Source organism: Clarias gariepinus, chromosome 27, assembly GCF_024256425.1.
Source record: "Clarias gariepinus isolate MV-2021 ecotype Netherlands chromosome 27, CGAR_prim_01v2, whole genome shotgun sequence".
Taxonomy (NCBI): domain Eukaryota; kingdom Metazoa; phylum Chordata; class Actinopteri; order Siluriformes; family Clariidae; genus Clarias; species Clarias gariepinus.
In genome coordinates this window covers 18,614,587-18,641,287 of record NC_071126.1, presented here as the reverse complement: position 1 = coordinate 18,641,287, position 26,701 = coordinate 18,614,587, and the positions used below count along the sequence as shown (strand labels likewise).

Genomic DNA, 26,701 nt, shown 5'->3' with positions numbered 1-26,701 from the left:
TTGTCCTTCCTGTCCTCTCTTCATGCGGCGTGCTCCCTGTGAACCCGCTGCTTTGTGGAAGTGAACTCTGAACCACAGGGATCCTGGTTCAGATCCCAGATGTTCGGTCTGCGCCTGGCCGAGAGCATGGAGTCAAGTTTTCCACGTTCTGAAGCTCTACAGCTGGACGTCTGAGCAACGCCGATGCTCACTTTAAAGTATTAAAGGACAAACGATGGCCCTCGCAATGGCTTCTGTGTTAATCTTCATAATTAACACCACATCTGTAACGTCATCCAAGATTCATTAGATAATAAAATTCCAATCTTACCCACAAGGCTGTTGTACAAGCTAATTTTTTTTATTTTTTTTATTTGACATTAATCACATCACAAATGTTCAAATCTAAGCATAATTACCAAGTTTCAGTATGATCTCTTGGTTTAGGTTGAGTGTCCTTCATGATGATAAGTTTAGCATTTAGTTTTTTCCCATGTGTTGTGTTTCAGGGCTCGCCTGTGTTCGTGCACGCCGGACCGTTCGCCAACATCGCCCACGGAAACTCGTCAGTGCTGGCGGACCAGCTGGCTCTCAAACTGGTCGGCGAGGACGGCTACGTGGGTGAGGGAGAGCGCACAATACTCGCACGAATTCAAGCACAGATAAAGCTAACACACGCTCTCATTAGGTGGTCTCCGTTGTCTGGGTTCGATTCCCACCTTAAGGTCTGTGTGCATGGAGTTTGCGTGTTCTCCCTGTGCTTGGTGGGTTTCCTTTGGGTTCCGGACTGCCATAGACATGATGGACATATCTCTAGGGTGGGGAGTATCCCTACATGGACGGAACAAAATAACAAATAAAAAAATCAAACGTCATGAGATTAAAGTCAAATTAGAGGGCAGGTGGCTCGAACGGTTAAGGCTTTGGGTTACAGATCAGTAGGTGGTGGGTTCGAGTCCCAGCACAGCCAAGATGCCACTGTTGAGCCCTTGAGCGAGGCCTTTAGCTCTTAACCTCTATCTCCTCCAGGGGGCGCTCTACGCTGGCTGACTTTGCAGTCTGACCCCACATTCCTAACTGGGGTATAAGACAGAATCATTTCACTGTGCTGTGAGGAACATGCGACAGATTATTGAATCTTACCTGATGCTCAGGTATTTCTCTTTGTTTTTTGGGTTTGAGGAAAGAAACGTGTGACCAACTGATTCGGACTTTAAAGGGCAGCTTTAATCCAAACAGCGAGTCGAACTGAAAACAGTAATGTTGCATAAAATGCCGGTCATTGAAATGGTAATGATTAGCTCTGCTTTAAATCTTCAGGGGTTGTTTTTTTTTAAGAGTCATATTTGAATTTAATCATCTATGTTTTTGAATATTAAGGAGGCTTTATCATTAGGGTTGTTTGTATTTATTTACGCATAAACCCTGGAGTTACATTAAAGTTGAGATCCACATAAACACTGAGCACGCATGATTTGTGCATGCAATTTGTGTTTAATCAAATCCAAAAAAAGTGTGTATACATGTAATTTTCCTGTACTTTTTTTTTTTTTTTTTTTTTTACATCTGTGAATAAGTTACGCTTGACTTGACGATGGTCCGAAAGAGACGCGCATACAGCACAGTCCGTACTTTGCTAGCGGTATGCGGTGCAGTACTCTCTGCTGATGCTAGGTGTCGCCAGCGAGGTGCTGCTCTTAGTCAGCCACATGGTCATGAGGGTAAATCATTGCTTCAGGGTTCAAAGCTTTAGACACACTCCCTAGCTGTGTACGGTACTCCTGTTCTACACGTTTATTACACTTTTTTATTCAATTACACTATGACTTTATTATAAAACAACTATATAGACTTTATAAAATAGGCTCTGTGTTGGATGATTTCGCCCAACTGTAGGCTAATGAAAGTGTCCTGAGCTTGTGTAAGGTAGGCTAAGCTAAGCATTGGTCTTCTCAGGACATAACTAAAAAGTCAGGAACTCACCCACTCCCTCAACATCTATACTGCTTTATCCTGTATTCAGGGTCACAAGGGGCCTGGAGCCTATCCCAGGAGGCTTGGGGCATGAGGCGGGGTACACCCTGGACAGGGGGCCATGTGACGAGTTTCCAGGAAAGCATTTAGCTTCTGATCCTGATCACTAACCTCTGTTAGAACAAACACCTCTCCCTCACCTATGTGTTTGTTTGTTTGTTTGTTTGTTTGTTTGTTTGTTTGTTTTTAATCCACTGGGCCTCTGGCTACAGAATCAACACTGATTGGCTCACATTTCATAAGTAATAAAGCATCAAACCAGTCATAAACGAGACTGGATTCTTGTGGCCAATCATGAAGCAAAAGACGGGATTTATCAAGAAAGGCGAACTTCCTCAGAGTTGGAGGGAAATACTGCTACTTCTGTTAATATTTGCAGCAGATTAAACGCTTCACAGCGAGCAGAACCAAAAAAACAGTTATTACAGTTCTGATTAAATGCCTCGAGTATGTAAACAGTTGAGTTGTAGAAACATTGTGCGTGTAAACGTAGCTACTGAGTGTTTAATCCCGGTCCATTATCACCGAACGGATGAATAAAACGCGTTATGTTTTTAAACACGTTCTTGTAGAAATCTAAAAATCCGCGGCTCTGATCGTGACCTAAGCGGAACGCGGAGCGGGACGGCGATAATAAACATCCTCTGGATGTAGCGGAAAGTAAATCTGGGGAAATTCCTGTAAAACCGCCGCATTTTCCGCTTTGTTAACTTCGTGACTCGGTGCTGAGTCCCGCGGCGAGCCTCGCGTTCGGACCACACGCTGCCAAAAATTCACTTTATTTTTCATTTTGTAACTTCTTTTTTTACTCTGTGTCTCTCTTTCTCTCTCTCACACACACACACACACACAGCTGTTGTGGTCAAGGCCAAGAATTCAGCCCTCCCTTTAGATAAGGGAACGCTTTCTAACAGCGGGGTTGTGTGTTGCGCAGGGTTTCGTGTGTTTAGTTTCATCATCTGAGGTCTTAATATTCGGAGTGTAGATGAAGAATTCCTCCCTCGGCGCCTCTTTAACATACCAGCGTGCGCTCGCTGCTTCTTTTCATCCCGTTCAAGACAAACATACAAACCGGCCAGCTTATACGCATCTATAACTCATTTGACGTTTACGCACTTACACACTTACACACGCACGCGCACGTTTGTGCATACACAACCATGTCTAGCCAAAATAAACAGCCGTCCATTGTCTCTGGTTCGAGTCCATGTGTAACACTGGAGTATGTAAAAGTGTATAGAGCGTAGCTGTGGTGTAAAGGGTTACTTCAGTACAAAGCACGACACCAGACCTTGACCACTACACCACACACTCACATGCTCAGGACCAAAGTATGCCAGAGCTCTTCTGTGGAAATAAAAACAAAAGTTTCTGAATTCCTGCCCCTCTACTACATTCCCATCCTGCTCCAGAGCCTGGGAAATAGTGCAGGAAACCCGGAGGGCATTCAGGGTGTTGGGTATGTGGAAATACCAGAAACACACACACACACACTCTCTCTCTCGTTTTCTCTCTCTTTTGATCTTGTTCATTTGTTTTTGTTTTGCATCTATCCATGGACTGAGTAAAAATGACATGGACATATGCTAATGTGATAACACATTCAAGAGTCTTATGGGCACTGATGTCATGACACAGAAACTCACACACACACACACTCATGTACACACAAACTCAGCACACTTGGACCCATTTTGTTCAATTGTTCTCCATCTCTCTGTCTCAGTGACGGAGGCAGGGTTCGGAGCAGACATCGGCATGGAGAAGTTCTTCAACATTAAGTGCCGCGCCTCGGGTCTGAAGCCTGACGCCGTGGTGTTGGTCGCCACCGTTAGGGCTTTGAAGATGCACGGAGGAGGGCCGAATGTAAGACTAATGTGTTGTTTTGTTTAGTTTTTCTTATCAACTCGCGCTTATGCTTTGCATACTGTTAACGTGCTAATGGTTTTCCACAAGGGGGCGCTCTTTGTCAGGAACTTTTCACAATAAAAGTTGCTAGCAGATGTTTAACAAGGTCAGACAAACCAAACATGAGCTCTTTACTCAGGTCGCAATGATAATGCTTCTTAAACGGATATAAAAGCAAATGCAAACTATTAGTGGCGTGTTGGTGTTGTTTGTTTTTGATTTTTTTTTTTTTTTTTAGATGGGTTACAAGACAATTTCGAGCTAGTTTAAATAGGACCAAACAAACAAAAACAAAATCATGCACCTTTTTTATCTTTTTGTTGAGCTTTGAGTGTTGCTCGGCCAAGCCCATGTAAATTCTGCCTTTTCAACATGTGAAATTCCTTAAAAACCACCAGAAATAATGAATTATATCATCTACCAAGTATTCCGAATACATTTTTCTTATTTTACTTTTTTGTAATTTTATTTTTCTTATTTTCACAAAAAATAACACTGGTGTACAGTATCTGAACAATAAGCCTGGTTATGGAACAAATAACATTCATCAATATAAATAAAAAAAATAATAAAATGCACTAGTCACCCTAAAAACCCTCCCAGTACAAATCAGGCTACACTTTCAGCTTAACCCATTAAAATCATCTTTAGGGAAAAAAGCAATGAATTTTTTTTTTTTTTTTTTTTTGACAGACCCAAATATAGGCCTCTACTAAACGGTTGAGATGTCGCTTTATGGTTAAAGTACCAGTGCATTTCCAGATACCTAAAATATAACATTAAATGCTAAGGTCGGTGTCTTTTGGGTAATCGATCCAGTTTTTTTTTTCTCGTGGTATGTTACGACTCAAGTAAAAAAATCATAGTATTAACAAACACTAACATTTTTTAAAATTATTTATTTAGCATAATTTACCTTAACCAATTGGTGGAGATGGCTTAATCAGGTTACGTTTAACAAATTTTTTATTTAATATGATAAAGTGACAAAAAAGAGCTTTAAAGGGTTAAATAAATAAAAGAAAAACAGATACGAATGCTGTTGAAGCATGAAACACTTGCTCTACACCAATGGTTCTCAACACTGGTCTAGTACGACTTCCTGTCCTGCACGTTTTTAGGGTTTTCCTGCTTCGTTAGGCTGTGAATGACCTCGACAGTTAAGTCAGGTGTGCTGGGAGCTGAGGAAACACAAAAATGTAAAAATATTTAATTCCATACAGTTTTTTTAATGGGTAACATGGTGTGTTTTTGTTCACAGGTAAAAGCAGGAATGCCGCTCCCGAAGGAGTACACAGAGGAGGTAAACACTTTGTTTTTTACACTCATATCATACTTTGAGTCCAGTAAGTGTTTTAAGTATTTAGTGGCGGTGGCATTTATTTAGCACGTCTATGTCAGACTACTGATTATAATCCAAGACAAACAACTGCTGCCTCTCTGCCGCATGGTTTTGTTGGACACTGGCACAAATAACTAAAAAAAAAGTCCCACCACGGACTGTCTCCAATTGCCTGATGCTTTGTTACGCTAAAGTAAATTGTGTCAAAAGTTCCAACAGCAACATTTCCAAATTATAAAACCGATATTAGTTTTTGGCAAAAATATCCAGTGTGCACCATTCAGGATGTCCTGTTTAACTGTCCCCAATCTATTTAATTTGTCCACTGAAGTATTTCATGATCCCTTGTTGGACCTTTGGTCACAGCTTCTGCACAGCAAGAGAAATTTAAAACAATCATGAGGACGTGACTTCTGGCTCTTATAATCTAAACCATGTTTCAGAGCCCAAGGTAATTTTTCTTTACCCCTGCATATGTTTAGAAACAGGACAAAACTTGCCATGAACCAGAGACATTTTGCTCTATGTCTATCGATGTTTTAACCAGAGGAACTTTTCAGGAGCAATGCGATGTTTGTGGAACTTGTGGAACATTGTGTTAAAGATTAGTAGAAAACTGGCTGGACATCCTAAAACTAAAAATTTAAGCCTCAGGACTTTTACCTCTAAAGAATTCAAAGTTTTTTTGACTGGGGAAATCAGTTCATGAATCTAGGATTTTGGAGAGCCTAAGGCACTTTTCCATGAACAAACACTTTTAAGAACCTGAGTCCATGCACTTTTCTGCTGGAGAAACCATTTCAGGGATTTGAGAAGTCAAGCAAATAAAGAAAATCTAGAATAATTTATGGAATCGTGTTTGACGTTTATTCTTTTAGTCCAGGACCCATGGGAAGTTTTCCTTTTTCAGGAACCACTGAAACCTTTTTTAGGAACTCTCACATTATTTCCATGAAAGAACTTTTACAGAAACTTTAAGCAGAGGTTCACTTTCAGAAACCAAGTTAAAATTTCAGCAACTTTAAATCTGCGTTCTCCTAGAAGAACCGGGGCTTATTTTTCGCTTCTGGACGCCTTTTGTCTGGTCAGTGCTGCTGACAAGAAGCTTCAGAGGTGGACACAGAAAGATGAGCTCTTCCAATCACCAGCAGGAGGTTCTTTGAGAATAATAAAGAATTGGATAGAAGTGCGTAAAATGACTGTTTTGACCTCCTCCAGACCTCCCTTGCTCTTTTCCTCCCTGACGTGGTTTGATGTGATCGAATTAACAGTGTAAATATAACCTGGTTTTGTTGAAGGTGGAGACTGCATCCCGGCGGGAGCTCTAATGGCCGAGTGATGCTGCGTCTGCTTTCCATCAGCCTCCCTAAAGCAGCCTCAGCTGAGCAAATAACTCGAGTGCTTAAGCTAATTGTGCGGTTCTTTAACAAGAAGCAGAAGGCACCATCCTGGTATCCTGGGTTCTGGAGGATCATGTCTGGCACTGTGCATCAAGGGACGCTCAAGCTGTAAACCGGAGCAGGAAGTTCCTCCCGGAAGGGCTCATGGGAGGAGGAGATGACCCTTTTCGAACAACCTGCATAGGACATCTGTCCTTAAACAGACTTTTGATGAAGGAACTTTGTTATAAGGGGACAGCAGGTGGTGGTGGCCTGGTGGTCACAAGACTTGACTATTGCTCGAGGTCACAGATCTGAGGCTCCTTCACTCCAAATGGAGAGAGGATTACCTCCAACAGTATTGAAGGATGCCTATTATGCGTATTTTACTTTTGAATCATGTTTAAACATTCATATGCTAACAAGAAAGGTGCACAAATCTGTAAGACCTGGTAGGGGGTGCTCTACACGTGCTGACTAGTATACAGCGCGTTATAGGTGATCTCAATCTGACCGATTTTTCCTCTTTGCGCTTCTCACTCATGAATGTCTCTTTCTGTTCTTGTTTAGAATCTAAAGTTGGTCTCTGAAGGCTGCAGCAACCTGAAGAAACAGATTCAGATCGCTGGTCAGTTTGGAGTTCCCGTGGTGGTGGCTCTCAACGTCTTTAAGTAAGGGTCCATAATCCCAACTGGGCATTTTTAAAGCAGTGTTGAATAATTTAGAAATGATACCTTAGTAGATTGAGCGCATTACTACAGTATAATCAATAAATTGTAGCTGGGAAACTTTTCAACCAATCAGAATCCAGAATTTCAACTTTATCTCACTGAAAGCTCATCCGGTTCCCTTCTACAGGACCGATACGGAGGCAGAGATCGAAGAAGTGTGCCGCATAGCCGAGGCTTCAGGGGCGTCCGCAGCCGTACCGTGCCGTCACTGGGAGCGAGGCGGACGTGGCGCCACGGATCTGGCGCACGCCGTGAAGGAAGCAGCAGCAAAGAAGAGTAATTTCCACTTCCTGTACAACCTTCAGGTAAACCCCACCGTGTGTTTGTTTTATACGTGTCTTATCTTGGGTTCTGCAGTTAAACACAACAATCAGCTGATCCAGCTTCACGGTCATGTGAGAATATGTAGCACGCTGATGTGATTTTTAATTGGGTTGTACGTGTTAAATAGTCTCGGCGCTTTGAGGAGGCGTGTGAAATCACTGCACGGTCAGGTGTTCCAGGATCGAGAGTGGTCACAATGTCAGCACAGATACTATGGGTTTATTGAAGATGTTAAAGTCGGCAGCCGGCCAGTTTGAAGCTGCAGTGTATAGTCTGCAACCCTTCAAAATCTATGGGGCGCATTTTCACGTGCCATTCTCTCTGCTTACTTCTAAAACCCTGAACTGAGCTTCATGACCTTCTTTTAAAGAGCAACGACAGCCCGGAATCCTTAGCCCATGATTTCCCGCCAGCCGTGCCGCATTTAGCGGCCCCGCCCCTTTACACACCTGCTGAAGGGGAGGCTGGATGCCAAGTTAGATTCCCTGGAGTGGAAAAAAGTTTTGTCACTGGTGAATTTGTGACACCGCTGATAGCGTTGCGCAGGAATTATCCTTAAAAGCACTAACGTTTTGTCTCACCATTTTATCAGCCAGTTTCTATTTACGTGATTTCTTGATTCAGTAACTCTGGCAGTGATCAGGCCTGGCTTTTCCCCCTTAATAAATGAAATCATCATTTAAAAACTGCATTTGGTAGTAACTCAGGTGTGTAATGAAATTTGTTTGATAATCCAAATCATCTAAGCATGAGAAATATACAAAGAAATTTTAAATCAGAAAGGGGCAAATATTTTTCAAAGCACTGTATTTGATTGTATAAAAAACAAGGTCAAACGGGTGGAGTTTTACTTTTTTTGCACTGTTTCTTGTGTCTATCTGTGGGCGTCTGTGTTTGTGCCGTAATGTGATTTAGTAATTCACTTGGATTGAAGTCTCATGGTTTTGGGAACATTGGGCTTTTTCCAGTTCCAAGTTTACTTTAGGTTAGACTTTAGTCTCAGAGCCTGTCATGTCCACTCAATCATCACACTACCTGTTTTTATTTAAGTAGCAGCTTTTAGCTTCTAAAATGTTTTTAATTTGTACTTCGTGTTAAAAGATCATTCAGGAAAGTCTAATCTTATCTCTAATCTTATGTCATCTTTAACAAACTCATTTTATACTATTTGAATAGTATGACACCAGGGGCTAGCAAGCTAGCTCACATTAGTGAACACACTTCTATAACATAGTGTAGTTAAAAACACAGGTTATAATTAGCTAAAACATGCTAACATGCTATAAAGGGAACCTGTTATGTAATTAAAAAACAGTATCTAGATTTGTCTCAATGTTAGCTGAACACCTGGCTAAAAGTCATAATCTCATTTTTGTTTAGCCAGTTAGCATTTATGCTAACAGTTATATAACCAAGTATCATTATTATTTTTTTTAATTTAATTAAATCCAATTTTTTAAAACCAAAATCTAGCAACCAGTTGTTAGCAAGTTGACATTTTTATGTAATTAAAACCAGTAGCTAGACTTCATTAGCTAGCAGCTGGCTAAAAGTTAAATTCTGTTATTTTTGTGCAGCCATGTTTTCTTGCGAGTTAGCGTACTAGCTAACAGTTATAATGTGCATAACATTTGTCTTTAGAAAGTTAGTTAATCGTAGCTAGTTAATAGTTCTTCCTCAGGTTACCAGCAATGTAAAAATTAGCTAAGACTAGCGTATATCATGTAAAAATAAAAATATAGCCAGGTTTGCTAGCAAGATCTCCTCAATGCTAACTATTATATTGAAACCTGCTTAGAAAATTATTCCACAGCGTCCAGTAACATTGGGCAAATGTGCTAAAGAGCTAGCAAACATGCTCAGTATGATATGCAACAAACTGCAAACAATAGGCAGATTTGCTAGCAAGATAGCAGTAATGCTAACTATTATATTGTGTAACCAAAACCTGTAGACTAGTCAAGTTTGTTAAAGTTATGAAACTGGGAGCTAACAGTTATGCTAATTACACAGTTGTAATTCACTTGTAATAATGATTTTAGTAGACATGCTAACAGTATGTAATTAATACCAGTTAGCTGCAGTGCTACAATTATTTAGCGCAGCCAAGGAAAAGTTTGCTTGAGTAAATAAATAAATAAAAACATGTGTGTTGTGTAAAATGCTGAATCACAATTCTGCTAGCAGGTCAGCTAGCTAAATGAAACTACCAGCCAGGTTTGCTAGCAAGTCGGCTAACATGTTAACAGATGTTTTCTAATTGAATACAGGAACGAAAATGCTTAGAAATCCATCCAACAGAAGGCTAACAGTTATATAATGTAATTTAAAATAAGAATTATGTTGTGTAAATAAAAGCATTAAAAGCCAGGATGATTAGCGAGCTATTAAAGCTGCCTTGGTGAAAACATCAGCTGGTTTCAGTTAGCCTCCGTGGCTTCGGGAAGTCCTGACAGTGATTAAGAGGTCTCATTAAAAGCAGCGCTTGGCGTCTGTCAGCTGCTCGTCCCCGTGAGCCGACTTACATTCCGCACACTGTACACCCCTGACCTGAAGGAGCTTGCATTTATGAGCGGAGAAAGATGGACTAGATTAGATAGTCAGCTTCTCACTTGCGGTTGAGGAGTGTTTCTAATCTGATTCTAATCATCCTAAGTGTGTTTTGATGCTCGTCGATACTGGAGTGTATTAATCACTATTCAGCTCTGCTTGTGTTGGGCTGCTGGCAAAGAACTCCTCGTAGTCATTAACTATGTGTGTGTGTGTGTGTGTGTGTGTGTGTGTGTGTGTGTGTGAGAGGAGGGCTGGATCAGCTGGAGCGGTCACAAACCCCCCAAGCCCTGACGGAAATATAGTAATTACAATGTGCACTTGAAACACTACAACAATGTCGTAATTACAACTCAGGAACTCGCACGTTTTTCTTTTCCCCAGATAAACCCGACTTTTCAGAGTTATGGCCGTGTCTGCTGATGTAAATTAATAATTTTGCATGTTAAAATCTCTACAGACCCCACACACCCTGGACACAACCTTCTCCTCCTCCCTCCTGGCCGGCGTTACAGAACTCTGTACACCAAAACTGTTTCTTTCCTCAAGGAATAACCCTCAGAAACCGTTGAACTAGGACAGGAGTCGGCAACCTTAAACTATCTGGACTCGTTTCCTACAGAAATGAAAACACCGGGCCACAAAACCCCTCTGACATCTAAAATTAAGACAACACTACATATATCGTTTTTGTTATGTATGAAAAAACTAAGGTGTGTCGCTTTTATGCATCAATGAACTGCTACAGAGAAAAAACAAAATTTTATTTCTGCATGCAACAAAAAACTTTTTGAAAAATTAAGGGTCGAAGGTTACTTATAAATAAAATACTCAATATCTATTTGAGACCTCCTCGTATTTATAAAATAAAAAGCCAAACTTGCTGTCTGCTTCTGTGTGCCGTCATCAATTTATCGCACGTACTGAAGCATGCAGTCAGCTGTCAGCCTGAATCAGGCCGGTGATTGGTATACTGCTGAATGCTGAGTGGTTGGAACAGACGAGAGGGAAAATGAGGTCGCTGCTGAGGCTGTTATGTAAACAAGCTATTTTTTTTATTATTTGTTTAGGGAATTTTGCAGTCTGTTGCACTAAAACATTTGCTTGCATTTGTTTAATTTTGCACAGTTCTGTATATTTCTTACAGGTTTTAAAGTATTGAAAATTACTTAAGCTTATGCTTTGAAATGCTATATAACTTGTATGGGTTTTTTTTATTGTCATGTCTCATATGAAGTGATAATCTTTTCTCCCATTTCCAATAAGAAGAGTTAATGCATCAACTGCACATTCAGTAAATCAGAAGCGGTAGAAGAAGCGATCTCCGTTTCTTTCAAAACCTGTTTATATATATTTTAAGGAATTATTTACTTTTAATTAATTTAACATTTAAAAGTTACCTAATTAGTTAAAAACCTGTGAAATGATTCTGAATTGAAAACTGAATCGACGGTTGAAAGATTAAGTAAATTCTATAACCGATTATATCACCTGGCAATAACGATGATGTGAAGTTTAAACCCCTTTGAAGTAAAAATTAAAAATGTTCTCGACTTTGCTCATATGCCACAACTGATCATCACATTCAGATGCACATTCAAACTTGCAAAGAATTTGTGTTCATTGTTAATGACCTAGCTCAGTATAAGATTAAAACTTTTTAAATTTGTCATCAAAATGCTTAATCACGACGCTGCATGACCTAAAAATTTTATTTAAAAAAATACTTTTTATAAATTTAATTGAATTAATTAATTAATTAATTTTAGAAATATGAACAATCAACTGAAAAAATAGAACTATGCTGAAGATCAAATAAAATCTTTACTCTTAAAATACACTTTAACTCCCTGGCGACTTTTGTAGAGGAAAGGCGATGTGCTTTTCCATCTGCTCTGCTCTGATTGTCTGAACATCCCGTGACATATTGGATGTTGGAGTTTTTAAAAGACCGGGTGGACAAGCAACTTAAGGTCCTGATATCAACCCTGTTTGTAATAAACTTTTTATTTTGTGTTTTTTCTTCCTCAGACCCCTATTGTGAAGAAAATCCGCACTATCGCACAAAAGGTTTATGGAGCGGATGACATCGAGTTATCGCCCGAAGCACAAGCTAAAATTGACTATTACACACAGCAGGTGGGGCGATTTCAACAAAGGAAATCTCAGCAAAACAAATTATGTATTATAATATATATATACTGTTTATTCATACCCAGCTTGAACTGTCTTCATTTCTACACAAGCTACATATTATATGTGAAACTTCATACAGTGTGTTGTCTCACAGGGCTTTGACACGCTACCCATCTGCATGGCCAAAACCCACCTGTCTCTCTCACACATGCCAGAGAAAAAGGGCGTGCCCACCGGCTTCACCCTGCCAATCAGAGATGTCCGTGCCAGCATAGGGGCAGGGTTTATTTACCCACTGGTTGGAACAGTGAGTATTAAACTTCAGAGCTGAAAGGGTGTTTTGTTTTTGCTACTAATTTTATTAAAAAGAAATTTAAAAGTTCATTTAAAGTAATAAAGCTTTAGGTTACCTATACAGTGGAACCTCGGATTGCGAGTAACGCAGTTTGCAAGTGTTCCGCAAGATGAGCAAAGATTTTTAATAAATTTTGATGTAAATGACTCTCACAGACACACACACACTCTTTCTCTTCGCTCTACACAGAAACAGTACTCTGTCACGATTCTTTTCAAAGGTAAAGTGCAGGTTAATTTGTATTATTTTTACTTTACAGCAGTGGTTCCGTTGTCGCTCAATCGAGTGTCATTAGGGAGATTTCTTGTTTATTTTTCAGTTTCCGTTGTGTGTGCGCGTTTGTGTGAAAAGACTGGAGGAAGGGTAACTGTAAGACGACAAGGGGGAGAGAAGGAGGGGCTCCTTACTTTAGCTTCACACACACACATACATATAATTATTTTTATGTATTCATTTTTTTGGGCTGTGGAACAAATAATTTGAGTTTCCATTATTTCTTATGGGAAAATTCGATTTGGTCTACGAGTGTTTTGAAATACGAGCCCGCTTCTGGAACGAATTATGCTCGTAATCCAAGGTTCCATTGTAGTGTTTTTGAATTGACAAAGAATTAAGGAAGAATTAATGTCACATGCAGAGTTCAGAATGCGGCATAAGAATGTCACTCTGGATAACAGCGTCTGTCAAATCCATTAAATACCCGGGGTGAGACTTTTGACTTAACACAGTTCTAAGTGGAAAAAACTCAATTTATTTCCCTATATAACTTCCGGCTACACTAATGCACTCATCCAAGTTTTTCGTTAAGGTAGAAAGTTTTCTCAGTTCAAGCCATGATCAGACTGCCTTTTCCTAAATCCCATCTGAAACGCTGGCCTCCCAGGAACTCCTTTAATGGCCCAAACTTGTGGAAATGGCTTGGAGCAAGGTCAGGACTATACGGGGGATGTGGCAATAACAACATGCGAGTTTTATGGAATAAACGTTGGTTTTTTTTTTTGTTCTTCATCCTTCCTCTTAAAAGCATCTGTATTACCCGGGCTGGATCTTTCGACAGTAACTGAAGTCGGTTATTATTGTTGCTCTAGTTAATTGGTTCCAGGTTTCGAGTTAAACTCGTGATCTCTAAAGTGCGCGTGTTTTTGCTCCTAATAGGAGAGATATTAGCGGGTCTCACACCATCCAGCTTTATGGTTCAGGTTATGACATTTTAATGATCCTTTATTCGGGCGGATTAGGGGCCGGAACACTTTTTAAAAACAACATCCTGTGTTTTCTGTGTCCGCTTTAAATCCCATGACTCTGGAGTGACTCTGTACCTTTATAATATTAATACATCGGGGACACTGTCCTGCTTTCCCGTCCTGCTTCCCTCAAGCGCAGCTGAAAGACCTCCGGCATCTCCGTCCCTCTGTTCAGACCCTCGGCATGACTGGAATCTTCATAGTTTCATGGATTGTTTACATTTTTTTCTGTACTCCTTTCTTTCTTTTTTTTTTTTTTTTTTAACATTCAAACATTTTAAACACTCTTGTGATGCTGTCGTTTGTTCATTGGCGGAAAAAAAAACGAAGCAGCTTGCGTTTCGCAGAATTGGCTTCCCCAGTTCAGCTTCCTGACGTTTCGTTCTCGTGCCGTGCTCACTTTATAGCAATTTATTTAATTAGCTGAGCTGTAACTCAGACAGGAAGACTGCTGGTTTGTTGTTTTGTCTGCGAGAGATAATTTAAGAGAGAGCCATAGTGTTAAATTCATAGGAAGTCATTTTTTCATGGGTTCAGACTTTTTAAAGCGTAATAAATCTCCATGCAATGCTGCATTTTGACGCTCTGCAATTTGAATGAAAAGTTTGAGAGTCCGCAAGATCAGCTTGGTGCTTTTCATCAGTGTGTGGTAGCTTTTCCTCGGTTGCCTTGACAACGAGACACGCCCTTCATTTTAACACTTTATACATTGTAAGGGTGCGCATCTTCAAAGACTCGTTAAAAAAGGGTGTGTGAACTGAAAAAAGGTTTCTGACAGTTGAATGCAAGGAGTTGATGAGATTTGCCTAGTACGAAATCACTTTCAAGCAAACTCGGATATTCGATAAAGCTTGAGTATGAACCATAACAAGCTGACATATTTTGAGGAATTGTTTTAAGAGATCATGATATTAAACAATAAAATTAGGCAAATGTTAAAGCAGTATTTTTATAAAGGTATTAGCTGCCAAATGTAGAATCTCTATCTCTGTTCTGGGAATACATTAAAGACAAGGTTAGCAGTTTTGGCAAACTGGTATTAGGAAGAAGATTGTGTCGCAGCTTTTAGAAAGATTGACTGTGAATTGCCAGGATAATACTACCTCTGCCAGGAGAATAAATAGAGACTTCTGATTCTTTTAAATCTGTCTTAAATCCAAATTTAAGCTGCATGTAGGGACATTACCACACGGACAAAACATGGTATCAGTTATAAAAGTGTCTCACCTCTGTAAAAAAGTGATTTTTCAGATAGGATCATATAACACTATTTTTTATAATACTTAATGCTTCTTATCTTCTGATCCATGCTTCATTTTTTGTAAATATACATACACATTTATATTTTTATCAGATAAAAAGAAACACATTTGCTGAATACAGTTTCATTCCCTTTTATGTTTTAAAATCCGGAACATTTTTTAAATTCAAATCTTTCAACGATCTTAACTGTCACTCAGATGAAACTCGGCCGATTTAGATTTCACATGAAAAGACATAAACCTGAAAAAGTGTATTATTCTAAAACACTAAATTGTTAAGTTAATGCAACATGAATTAGACATGGTTACGGACACTACAGATTTTTCGCTTTTTAAGATTTTACCAAAAAACATCTCTTTTTTTTTTATTTAAGCAACAATTTTTACAGGTCATATGCTTCTAGAAGCTTACACCAATTTTAGTATCAATACTCATAAAGAAATATAAATAATTTGCATTTTATAGGATTATTATAATTTGTATAGTACGTATGTCCAAAAAAAAAAAAAAATTATATATATAGATATATATATATAATGCACAAATTTACTTTTTAAGAAATTAGGCATTTTAAGGAAGACTGGTCTGAAAAATTGGCTTTAAAAAGCGGGGCTAATGAGGGAGAATTAGTCCTAGAGGTGGCGGTAATGTAACCTACTGGATTCCAGCTGTTGAAGACGATGCATGAGACTGATGAAACCAGTAGCACATTTTTAATAAGTTATGGTTTTACTGCATAAATGTTTTTCATCTTTTAATGTTTATTTTATGTTTGTGGATGTTTATATAATCATGATATTTACAGAATCGCAGTACAAATTAAACTGATACGTAAGTATTATGATTATATCGTATCAGGTGACCCCTGTGAGTCCCATCCCTTCTTCTCATACTGTTTGTGTCGCTCCCCCTCCTTGGGGATGTGAACTGTACGAAATATCTTGAATGGAGTTCATTCCCATGTTTTATTTTTAGCTCGTAATCATGTGATAGCTGTGCATGTGTGTGTGTGTGTGTGTGTGTGTGTGTGTGTGGCTGTGTGGTTGTCCATTGTTTAGTGTTGATGTAATAAAGTATAATTCTGTTACAAAATGGACGTCTTTAATCAGATTTAAACAAAGCAGATGCACATCAAGCGGCTCGTGGTGGATTATACAGAGAGCTGAGTTGTTGTTGTTTTTTGTGTTGTGTACAGGTTTAATGTTAAGAGATATAATACGGAACAGAAACTCTTGTGTAAAATAGTGTGTAGATGTGTGTGTACGTGTCACTGTGCAGTATTATGTGTTTGTGTGAGAGAGAGAAGGAGGCCTGAGATTGAGGATGTAAGTGGATGATGTCAGGCCTCAGATATGTGAGGGAGGGTCGAGTCGAGTCCGAGAACAATGAGCGACTCGAGGACTTCCGCTTCCAGGAGGTTTTATTATCTCTGTCCACGAGAACAGTCGTGCCGGAGCACGCCCGAAATCGGTGAAACGGTCACGTCAAAGTGCCACACGCGAGCCGTTGTGGAAGTTCAACACACTCTGGGATGTACATCACTGTGGATGATATTACACCTGTTTCACTTCACCTCCAAAAGTATTGAGCCAACAGAGAAGTTCAGGGAAAACCAAGTCCATGCAAATAAGTAGTATTTATTTATTTATTTTTTATTTTTTGAAACCCGCTGGGTCCGACTGGGCGTGAGTCTGCAGTACTCTGGAGTCACTTCCTCAAGATCATGTACAGAGATATTCCCCCTGAAGTTCACAATTCACTTGAGACTCTGGTTTCGCCATTTTTTTGTACAGACGTGGACACCACAGTGTCAAAAAGTAAAAGTCTCATTGGTGACATCACATCATATATTCATATTCATGTTAAAATACGAAAAAGAAACAATCACAAGGTGAATTTAAAAACAATAAATATCATCCAAAACATTTCACTAAAATTTAACTTAATTAATTTTTTATATTGTTTGAAGTTTAACTATATAATTGGTCAAGACTGAAAAAGCAGAGACATTTTCTTTGGAGATTAAGCTGACATTTCCTTCTTGTAATGAAATAATCATCCATTATCCATCCATCTATTATCTATAGCGCTTAGTCCAGTTCAGGGTCACAGTCGTGGCAGGAGAAGCAGCAATCCCGAGACATCCCTGTCTCCAACAACTTCCTCCAGCTCCTCCTGGGGGACGACTAACCCCTCCCCAGGTCAGCCCAGATCCGTAATATAATCCCTCCATCATGTCCTATCTGGCCGTGCCTGGTGCACCTTAAACGGGAAGTCATCCAGGGGATGATCTTACCAGGTGTCCCAAGCACCTCAACTGGCTCTTCTTGCTGTGGAGAAGCAGGTTTGCTATGAGCTGCTTCTGGATTAACAAACTTCTTACCCGATCTGGAAAAGGAAGTCCAACCACTTCCTGCGAGGGACACTTATTTCAACCACTTCAAGATCAGTTTTTTTCATGATCATGTTCCTCTGATCTTGTTTCTCCAAAATTCACCGCTGTTGACTGACTGGTTAACCGAGAGTTTTGCCTCGTTGTTCAGCTCCCTCTTCACCACCCAAGGTTTGGTACATCAATGCAGAAGCTACAGTAGAACCAACCTACAGTTAATCTCACGATCACCTTTCTAAGATACCAAAACACCTCCACTTGTGAAGGGTTCTTCCCCTTACCTTCTTGACCTCAGGCTTTGTCATTTGTGTCTTCTAATGGATCGCCAGGGGTGTGTCGTCTTGAGATAAGTGCTCCAGGTGGGACCTCCCAAGTTGAACAGGTCTGGGATTAAGATCCATACAGACATGATCCATACAAGCCACTATAAATAAGAGTGACGAAACATCTGATACCCTGGACCTGCCCCCCAGGACCTGCCACTGGAGCCAGAACTGAGTCGACCTTGGAGTTTGCCAGCGGGTGCCTGGTGCCCACAAAACCCGGTCGGGTACACCCTGAAAAAACAAAGTGGATGGGTAGTGTGGACCCACTACCCGCAAGGGCTGCGGGCGTCTCTCTGTTTTTGACAATGGAATCTGGTTCTTCAATAATCTAATTTAATTTAATTCATATAATATATAATTTACTCTTGGGATGTTGTGTTTGTGTGTGTGTGTGTGTGTATGTGGGTTTCTGTTTCTAAGTACAAACCCCACTCCATCCTGTCTTTCTAGTACTCAAGTGCCAAATGATTTATTATTTTAACATCATCTCCTTATTTACGTCTCCACACAATAGTGCATTGTCTCACGCCATAAAAGAGCTTTTCCGTGTGTTTCCGTCTTTCAGATTAGAGCTCGAGCTCAGACTTCATGAACAGTTCCACCATTGTTTTATTTTTTTACTCTTTTCTTCATGGTAATCGTCTCCGACGCTACATGCTGAGCTCCATCCTGAATACTTCTGCTCGAAATGATCTCGCGGCGCAGCGGTCTTTGTGTCCAAGCTGTAAGCAGAAATCAGGCGTGTGTCTCGGCCTCTTGTGTGTTTATGGAGAGTCTTTTAAAGGATTGAAATTTAATTTTTTACCAAATGTAAACATGCTGGATATTGCATGACATTGCAGTTACGAGCTTTGATGGATGCATTAAGGGAATCTAAATGTTAACCGTAGATCAGGATTGGAACCACAAGAATTTGCACTGTAGGGAAAAATTATTTTAAAAATACACAGTGAAAAAATTTGAGATGATTTTACGGCTTCATCAGGTCACTCCACCGTCTGCATAACCCCTGACTAAGCCACGAGATCGCTCCAGAGCACAAGATGATAGAAATCCTTACGTCCGAAGTCCTGCTCCTCGGCGTTACTCTAATCACGGAGGAAACGTCTCGCACTCGGTGACGTCCCAATGCAAAACACGTCCGAGTTTCTCTACCCGAATCCCTTTCATCATACACAAGCCCTAATTCTCCTGCCTAATTGGTTTATTTTGTTTATTTTTAACCCGTGTCCTGGAGAAACGCAGAAATGGTGGAGGCGCAGTGTCTCCTGACAGGAAATTGCTCGTTAACCCAGCCCCTCCCCCGAGCTCGTTTACACTAATGAGCCTGTAAACAGTCTCCATGTCATTAGGAATGAGAGATAAGCCTTTGAAGATAATTGTCTTCTCCGTTTCTGTTGCGACAGAATCAATAAAGATCAGAAACATGACGGGGAACGGAGGAGGCAATTCCCGGATGAGGAGAGAGGAACTGTGCAGATTTTTTTTTTTTTTTTAGACTAATGGCATATTTAATCGCTTAATTGCTCTTATGACACAATGCACTTATAATAAAAATCTCTTAGATTTGATGGACTTGCTTTTTCCCTGTAACATGTTACCACCTTGCCCTTACCGTAAGAATTCATCAATACATCACACATCCCATTCCACGGAGATTTATTCCTCCTTTTTAGATATAAAGCTCTCCACTAAGGTGTTGGCGTCTGGCTGTTGGGATTTATAGTCGTTTGGCTACAAGAGCATGTCCGGATGTCGAGGAGTCTCCAGTTCATTCAGGGCTTCTGTGCAGATCTCTCAAGTTCCTCTGCCTTCATCAGCCTTGACTTTAAGTTTAGGAAATGATACTTACTGGTTTCTTACTGGTTCATTCCTTAAATAAGATACTATTTTATGATCAAATGATTCAACAAACAAAAACTAAAAAACATTCCAGCGTTAAAGACTAGAGAAGCAAAAAAGTTCTTCAGGAAGCCTGGACAACTATTCCTAAAGACCATGTTTAAAAAAAACAAAAAAAAAAAACAAGAAGGCCTGGAACTTTGGAAGAAGAAAAATATAACGAATTTGAGACGGGGCTCAAGAGTTTATTTAATGACGGTTATTTCTGCTCTGCCCAGGCTGCACGTGCTATCAGTCAGCTGAATACAGTTTGTTATATTTTGACCTTGTTTTTATATAATCACAGGAGAAAGTGATAACCTGGTTCAGAGTAGTTTTTTTTGGGGGGATGAATGATTTGTGAAACAAACAATAAGCTGGATTCTTCGGACTGAAAGACATCAGCGGCGCAGGGACATTTACAGCTTTTCACATTCTGTAGTATGTTACGTCATGTTAATTAGACGGATTCCAGTTAGGGTGATGCAACTTCAAGGTTGCACTGGAAAACAGCCTTACTGACTATCAAAAAAATGTGTGTCGCACCCAGTAACACGGTTCTAAACCTAGCCTCAAGACATACACCTACACCCTGGCACATGCAACATCCATTATAATAAAAATACTCGCTCACGTTTATCATCAATGCATGCAAGGAGTGGAGTGTTTTCTTATTGTGGGAAAAGATTTTCAGAGGTCTGTGATCGGCCACCCTGCCTAAAGACACAGTTTACAAGGTCACATATAAACATAATGCATTGTAGAATAAACAGAATTGGCTATCTGGTTACTTTTATGCCGTGCATCTAGGAAGATGGATCAGAAGTGACTGTAAATATTCGGATAAACAGGTTCATGAAGAGTACGTGATTGGGTTCTTTTGGGTTCTGGTGCTCTTTTGAGACCAGCGATGAGACAGTAGAGACAGTGGCATTGAAGAAAAGACATGAGGCGGAGCTGAAGATGTTGAGGTTCTCTTTGGGAGTGACCAAGATGGATAGGATCAAGAGTCCATCAGAGGGACAACCCATGTTAGATGTTTTGGAGATAAAGTCAGAGAGGCCAGATTGAGGTGGTTTGGACATGTCTAGAGGAGAGATGGTGAATATATCGGTAGAAGGATGCTGAGGTTGGAACTGCCAGGCAGGAGGTCTAGAGGAAGACCAAAGAGGAGATTTATGGATGTAGAGGATGCAGAGGATAGGGTTAGATGGAGGCAGATGATTCGCTATGGTCGACCCCTGAAAGGGAACGACAAAGACAATGGAGAAGCTTTTTTGCTCTAGCAAGTAAACACGGCTAACAAGTGTGTGTTAGAGTTCTAGCTGAAATACCTCTCAGATAATGCTTTTTTTTTCATTAAACTCACCTCTCAGAAGAAGGACACGACATTTCATCATCATTGTGTATGAGATCCTGCCGAGCCACGCCCACCAGAGCTGCACAGTGAGCCGGGGGAGGGGTGTCTTTTTATATTTATTTATACTTTAAATCAAAGTCGTTTTAAATTTTGGCTAAATTTGGACATTTAAGACATTTATATCATGATTCATCAGGATACACAGTGGTGCTGAATGCATTCGAGCTGTCTCGGGTGTCTTTGTGTGTATTACTGAAATCAGTAATCAATGACCGGTTGTGTACGTCTGACCTTTTTTGTCTTGTTGGAACAACTTCAGCTCTTCTGCTCGATAAAGGACATGACATTAAAAGGTTGTTGATTTGCCGGGCTTTTCTTGTGTCAGACCTGTTCGCGTCAACAATCGTACACGGGGTTTTTTTTGGTTGGTTTTCTTTTCAGTTAATTTGTCTAAGTTAATGAAGGACGTTAGTGAAGACTGGAATGCGAGGTTGTGTGGGTGTTACAGTGTGGCCAGAATCTGGCCGAATCTTTATATTCACAACACATCCTGAAAATATACAGGTTTTATTTATCTTTCTCTCTAGAATGTATTTATGCTCTTTTGTAAACTTTAATTCTCTGGTTGTGGTGTACGCTGAGGAACATGAACAACCTGCATCAGGTGCACATGAGCAAAGCTGTTAGACTTCATTATAATTCGGATTTTAATGAAAGAATTGGAAATGTATCCTGTGATTGAATTACAATTTTAGGATTTATTTACACTGATATTAGACACATGAGATTAATCACCAGTAGCACTTTTGCACTGAATCCTGGGGAAGACTTCACCTCTTATGTATGTATGTATGTAACATTGTCATTTCACACCATCATTATATATAGTGTCATTCCTTAACCTTTTTATTTGATCAGCTCTTTCATACGTTTGTTTTTTAACTGGATTTGGGATTGATAGGAAAAGAGCTACAGGTTAGAAATTTGGTTTTAACCCCTAAAATTGAGTTCCGCATCAAATCCTCAATGTGTTCGCTCGTTTCAGCGTTGCAGTAATTATAGTAAAAGATCATCGATCGAACTCCAACGAGATCCGCTCAGTTTAAATCACCATTGTTTGTAGTATGGCAAAAAAAAAAAAAAAAAACACTCGGTAGAGAGTGGAGAAGAGACTCGCTGCTAACTCTCTATAGCAACAGTGAGAACAGGAAGGAACTTATTTTGCAAACAAACATTTTGTTCTTAAGTAAATGTATCCCTGTGGTTTAGGGGTAATAAAAGTGTAATACCGAGGTGATAAACTACAGCGGTACCTCAGCATATGAATTTAATCCGTCTCGGAGGAATACTGGTGGAACTTAATTATGTGAAGCGAATTTTCCCATAGGAAATAATGTAAATGCAGATAATCCGTTCCAGCCGCTTAAAAATATTACAAATATAACCAATTTCCAACACCGTAATCATATATATATAAAAAAAAAAAACATTTAGAAAACACTTGTAAATGAAGTAAAATATGGAATAAATAGACATTAAACGTCACTTAACCTTAATTTATGATTCCTCTTGGAACCAGCTGCTTTAAAAAACAAACTGAAAGCGGCTCCCTTTTCTTCTTGCTACTGTCCTTGATAACATTCTTGGGCGCCATGGTGCTGTCTTCAAATAAAATTTGCTCGTATGCTGAAAAGGCTTCATATGCCGAGACAAAGTTTGTATGCTGAGGAACCGCTGTACAGTGTGGTAGCAGTGACTCATCACACCACCCCGTGTGTGTCTGTGTGTATGTATGTGTGTGTATCACTGAGAGAAAGAGTGATCTTGTTCAACACTAAATCTTCTCATGATGTTCTGATCCGTGTCCCGCAGATGAGCACCATGCCAGGCCTTCCGACACGACCCTGTTTCTACGACATCGACCTTGATCCCGTAACCGAGGAGATCTCGGGACTGTTTTAATCATCCACATGACCCATACACATACTTGCACTCTCAACAGGTACGAAATACACCTTAAACATCATTTAAAGTGCTCTAGGTTAACTTCACTCATTTAATTTAATGTTACCTTTTCTGTTTTTTCTCTCGTAGCTGTCTCATGTAGGTTGATGGTGATGGATTGAGCAAACTGAGGCGGGCGACCCATTCCTGCTTTTATAACAAATAGACGAGCAACGGATATTTCAAATACATCTGATCATTGCCTGTAGCTTTTTCATGCATTATTTACATATTTGCAAAGACAAGCAGATCTCTAGGTTTTTTTTTTGTTTTGTTTTTTTGTTCTTCTAGGAACTTCATTCATGTTCAGGTTTCAGACTTCACTGCAGTTTGCTTTTACAGTATTTTTACTTTCTTTTAACCTTTTTATTTTTCTCTGTTTTGTTGGATTATTTACAAGCACACTTCCTGGCCAAAAAAAAAAGGTGCTGTTCCAGAAGGGTTTATATCAGACAAAAACAACAACTAAGGAGTCTGATTGACCCTGCTTGACCATTTGTGGCAATAAAATTAAGTCATCTGATGACCTGAATGTACTTACTGAATGACCAGCTTATCACAACTTTCAACATTCCTCCCTGATGGCACTGCCATATTTCAGCACTCCAATTGAGAACATTTAAATTACACCAAAAAAAGTAAAATAAAACATTCCTGTCTAAATTTAATCTAAACTGGTTTTGGATGGTTTGTTTTCCTGCTAACACTACTGTCGTTACACAACTGCTGTCATTACCTTTGCTGCTGCCATGACATGCTTTTGTATGTCTTATGAAAATAAATACAGAATAATCTGTTAGCTTTGTTTTTGGGTCGTGTTTAAAGCTTGATGTTTGGCACTTGTGCCGTTAAAGACTAGTTCACAACTTTTGCTACAAATCACTATGATGTATCAGGAAGTATCAGGGCTTGCCATGGCTCACACACACTCTCACGATGATTAGCAATGAAACGCTAAGGTGAAATACAGTGGCAGTTCGGAAAGGCAAAGAAAAACTTGAAATTTGACTACAAAAAAGATCTGAAATTGCGCTGTAAGGAGGTATGGATCCATATGGAGAGAGCTTCAATAACTAAAAACGTTCTAGAGAGGGATTTTATATACACGGCTCTGTAAAAATAATTAGAGCACTGCAAAATAATCAGTTTCTTATGGTTTGGTGCATGTGTTGGGGAGATGAACTATTTTGTTTCATTTTTTCTCAAAAAATATAACTTGTTATTTAGAGTGTATATTTAAAGGAAATGACATCATCGCATCACATAAAAAAATCAAGTTCATGCAGTAGTTGCAGAGCTTTAATAGCTCAAATAAAACAAAATGCAAATAAATTGAAAGAAATTGTGTTAATGTTTTGGCTAAATAACATTAAGAAAGTAGTATTTGGTGAAACAATAACCACGATTTGCAGTTACAGCTTTCATGCGTTTTGTCTCTCCACTAGTTTTTTACTAGTTTTGCTGTTGGGTAACTTTATACCACACTTTATGCAAAAGAAGCTCAGCTTTATTTGATAGTTTGTGACCATCTTTCTTGCAATGTTTTTTGCAATGTTCTCTTATTTTTTTCCAGAACTGTACAATACATATATATATATATATATATATATATATATATATATATATATAAATAAATATATATATATATATATATATATATATATATATATATATAAATAAATAAATATATATATATATATATATATATATATATATATATATATATATATAACATGAAACGAATTCCCTTCACTTAAAACTGATTCTATCCTGGGACTTAAAACTCTAAAACTACTCAAACACTCAAAGTGGTGTGTCTACGACTGACAGAAGGCTTGGTCAGATTTGCCTGTCTACTTTGTGTCACCACAGTATGTATAAAATGTCCAATTGAATTCAAATAAAGAGTTAAAGCATATAATGGGAAAATAAAATAAGGCCAAGAATAAGGCCCTGAGGCACAACACAGGTGAATGCACCTTTTAGAAAACACCTTTTGCAGGAAACATCCGGTGGAACATGTTTCCCCTGCCAACAGATCACTACAGGTCACCCGGATACACCTTAATTAACCCCGATCTTATTGAGCAATCACTTGCAGCTTGTGGATTTATAGCAATCTGACCCAAACATTGTGAAAGTGGGAACTGGGCTTAATTCTCACTTATTAAATTAAGATTCTTTCAGAGGTGGAGCAGGGAGCACTACTTGATATTATTTTGCATCGTCATCATCATTCCACAATAAGTTAAAACCAAGGCAGAGTAAAGCCATAAACGAGAGAGACTTTATATTTAATACTTTACAATATTGCAATGAGACATCAATTCAGGAATGTATTTAGGAGATTTAATATCTAAACACTGAATTCCTCATCGTTGCTAATTTAATGCTAACATTGCCTGATAATATTAGATATTTTAGGTATTTTAGAGAAAACAGATACAGATTTGCCTGTCTACTTTCTGTCACCACAGTATGTCTAAAACGTCCAATCGAATTAAAACAAAGAGTTTAAACATGTAATGGGTAAATAAAATGGGGCCAAAAATGAGGCCCTGAGGCACAACACAGGAGAATACACCTTTTAGAAGACCATGTCATATACAGAAAGAATCAAGTACAGAATTAGTTAAACAGCAGACAAGACTACCCAAAATCTTAGCTTTAGCTAATTTTAGTTTTTACATACTGCTACATTATACTTCATTTCAATGTGTTTAACAAACGTGTATAAAACGTACGTCATGACCAAGCAATTGTTTTCACTCCAAACAAGAACATTCTATTCATATACACAATCCCTTTCTGTAAAAAGCTCTGACGTCTCTTTCTTATCGAAGGATAAAGCCTGACAGATTTATTTTTGGGTAGGCTTGTGTTGCACTTTGGTATAGTTCGGGACATAGCAATGTGTTTCGTGTATGTGAGAGGCATATAAAAAAAATAATATAATAGAAAATATTTTTTTGTAATTTAATTCAAAAATTTTACTTCCTTCATTTGCTTACAGAATCACAACACGAATCTAACTGGCACCTGGATATCGTGATATCGTATTAAGAGGTCTGTGGTGATTTTCATGGGCCTCCTGGATATTTGTGAGAAAATTAATCAATACCTTCTGACCAATCAGATTTGACGATGCAGCAAGTGCAGTAAATATATGGTGCTGGATCAGGGAGTAGTCACATTCCCTTTAGACTGAAACGCAATCCCGTATTTCTTCCCAAGAGCCTTTGTGTTGATCAGAATTTTCTCTATCGATCCATCACGTGCACACACCCCTGCAAAAATATGCTTTGATGAGAAGCTGTACCTGGTGTGTGGAGGAGCAGCCAGAAATCACCCAACCTACAGGTTACAATCCAGACCCCGAATCTGTTCTTTATTATAATATTTCTTATGCTAGGTGACTAGTTTTGTCATTTTTGGCAGGAACCTGGCGAGATGCCTTCCATCTAGAGGCAAAAGATTTGGATTGTGTTTTTTT

At 39.2% G+C, this 26,701-nt stretch overlaps 1 protein-coding gene across 1 annotated transcript in view; it reads left to right on the top strand.

Moving 5' to 3' along the window:
- mthfd1l (methylenetetrahydrofolate dehydrogenase (NADP+ dependent) 1 like) overlaps positions 1-24,007 on the top strand; it is a 59,410-nt gene extending 35,403 nt beyond the window's left edge. The window contains exons 20-28 of the mRNA XM_053488920.1: positions 489-600; positions 3,740-3,879; positions 5,183-5,224; positions 7,213-7,313; positions 7,501-7,678; positions 12,279-12,386; positions 12,538-12,690; positions 23,077-23,206; positions 23,299-24,007. Of these exons, the coding sequence (XP_053344895.1) occupies positions 489-600; positions 3,740-3,879; positions 5,183-5,224; positions 7,213-7,313; positions 7,501-7,678; positions 12,279-12,386; positions 12,538-12,690; positions 23,077-23,166 (924 nt within the window). The 3' untranslated portion in view covers positions 23,167-23,206; positions 23,299-24,007. The remainder of the gene's footprint in view (positions 1-488; positions 601-3,739; positions 3,880-5,182; positions 5,225-7,212; positions 7,314-7,500; positions 7,679-12,278; positions 12,387-12,537; positions 12,691-23,076; positions 23,207-23,298) is intronic.
- The last annotated feature ends 2,694 nt before the right edge of the window (positions 24,008-26,701 follow it).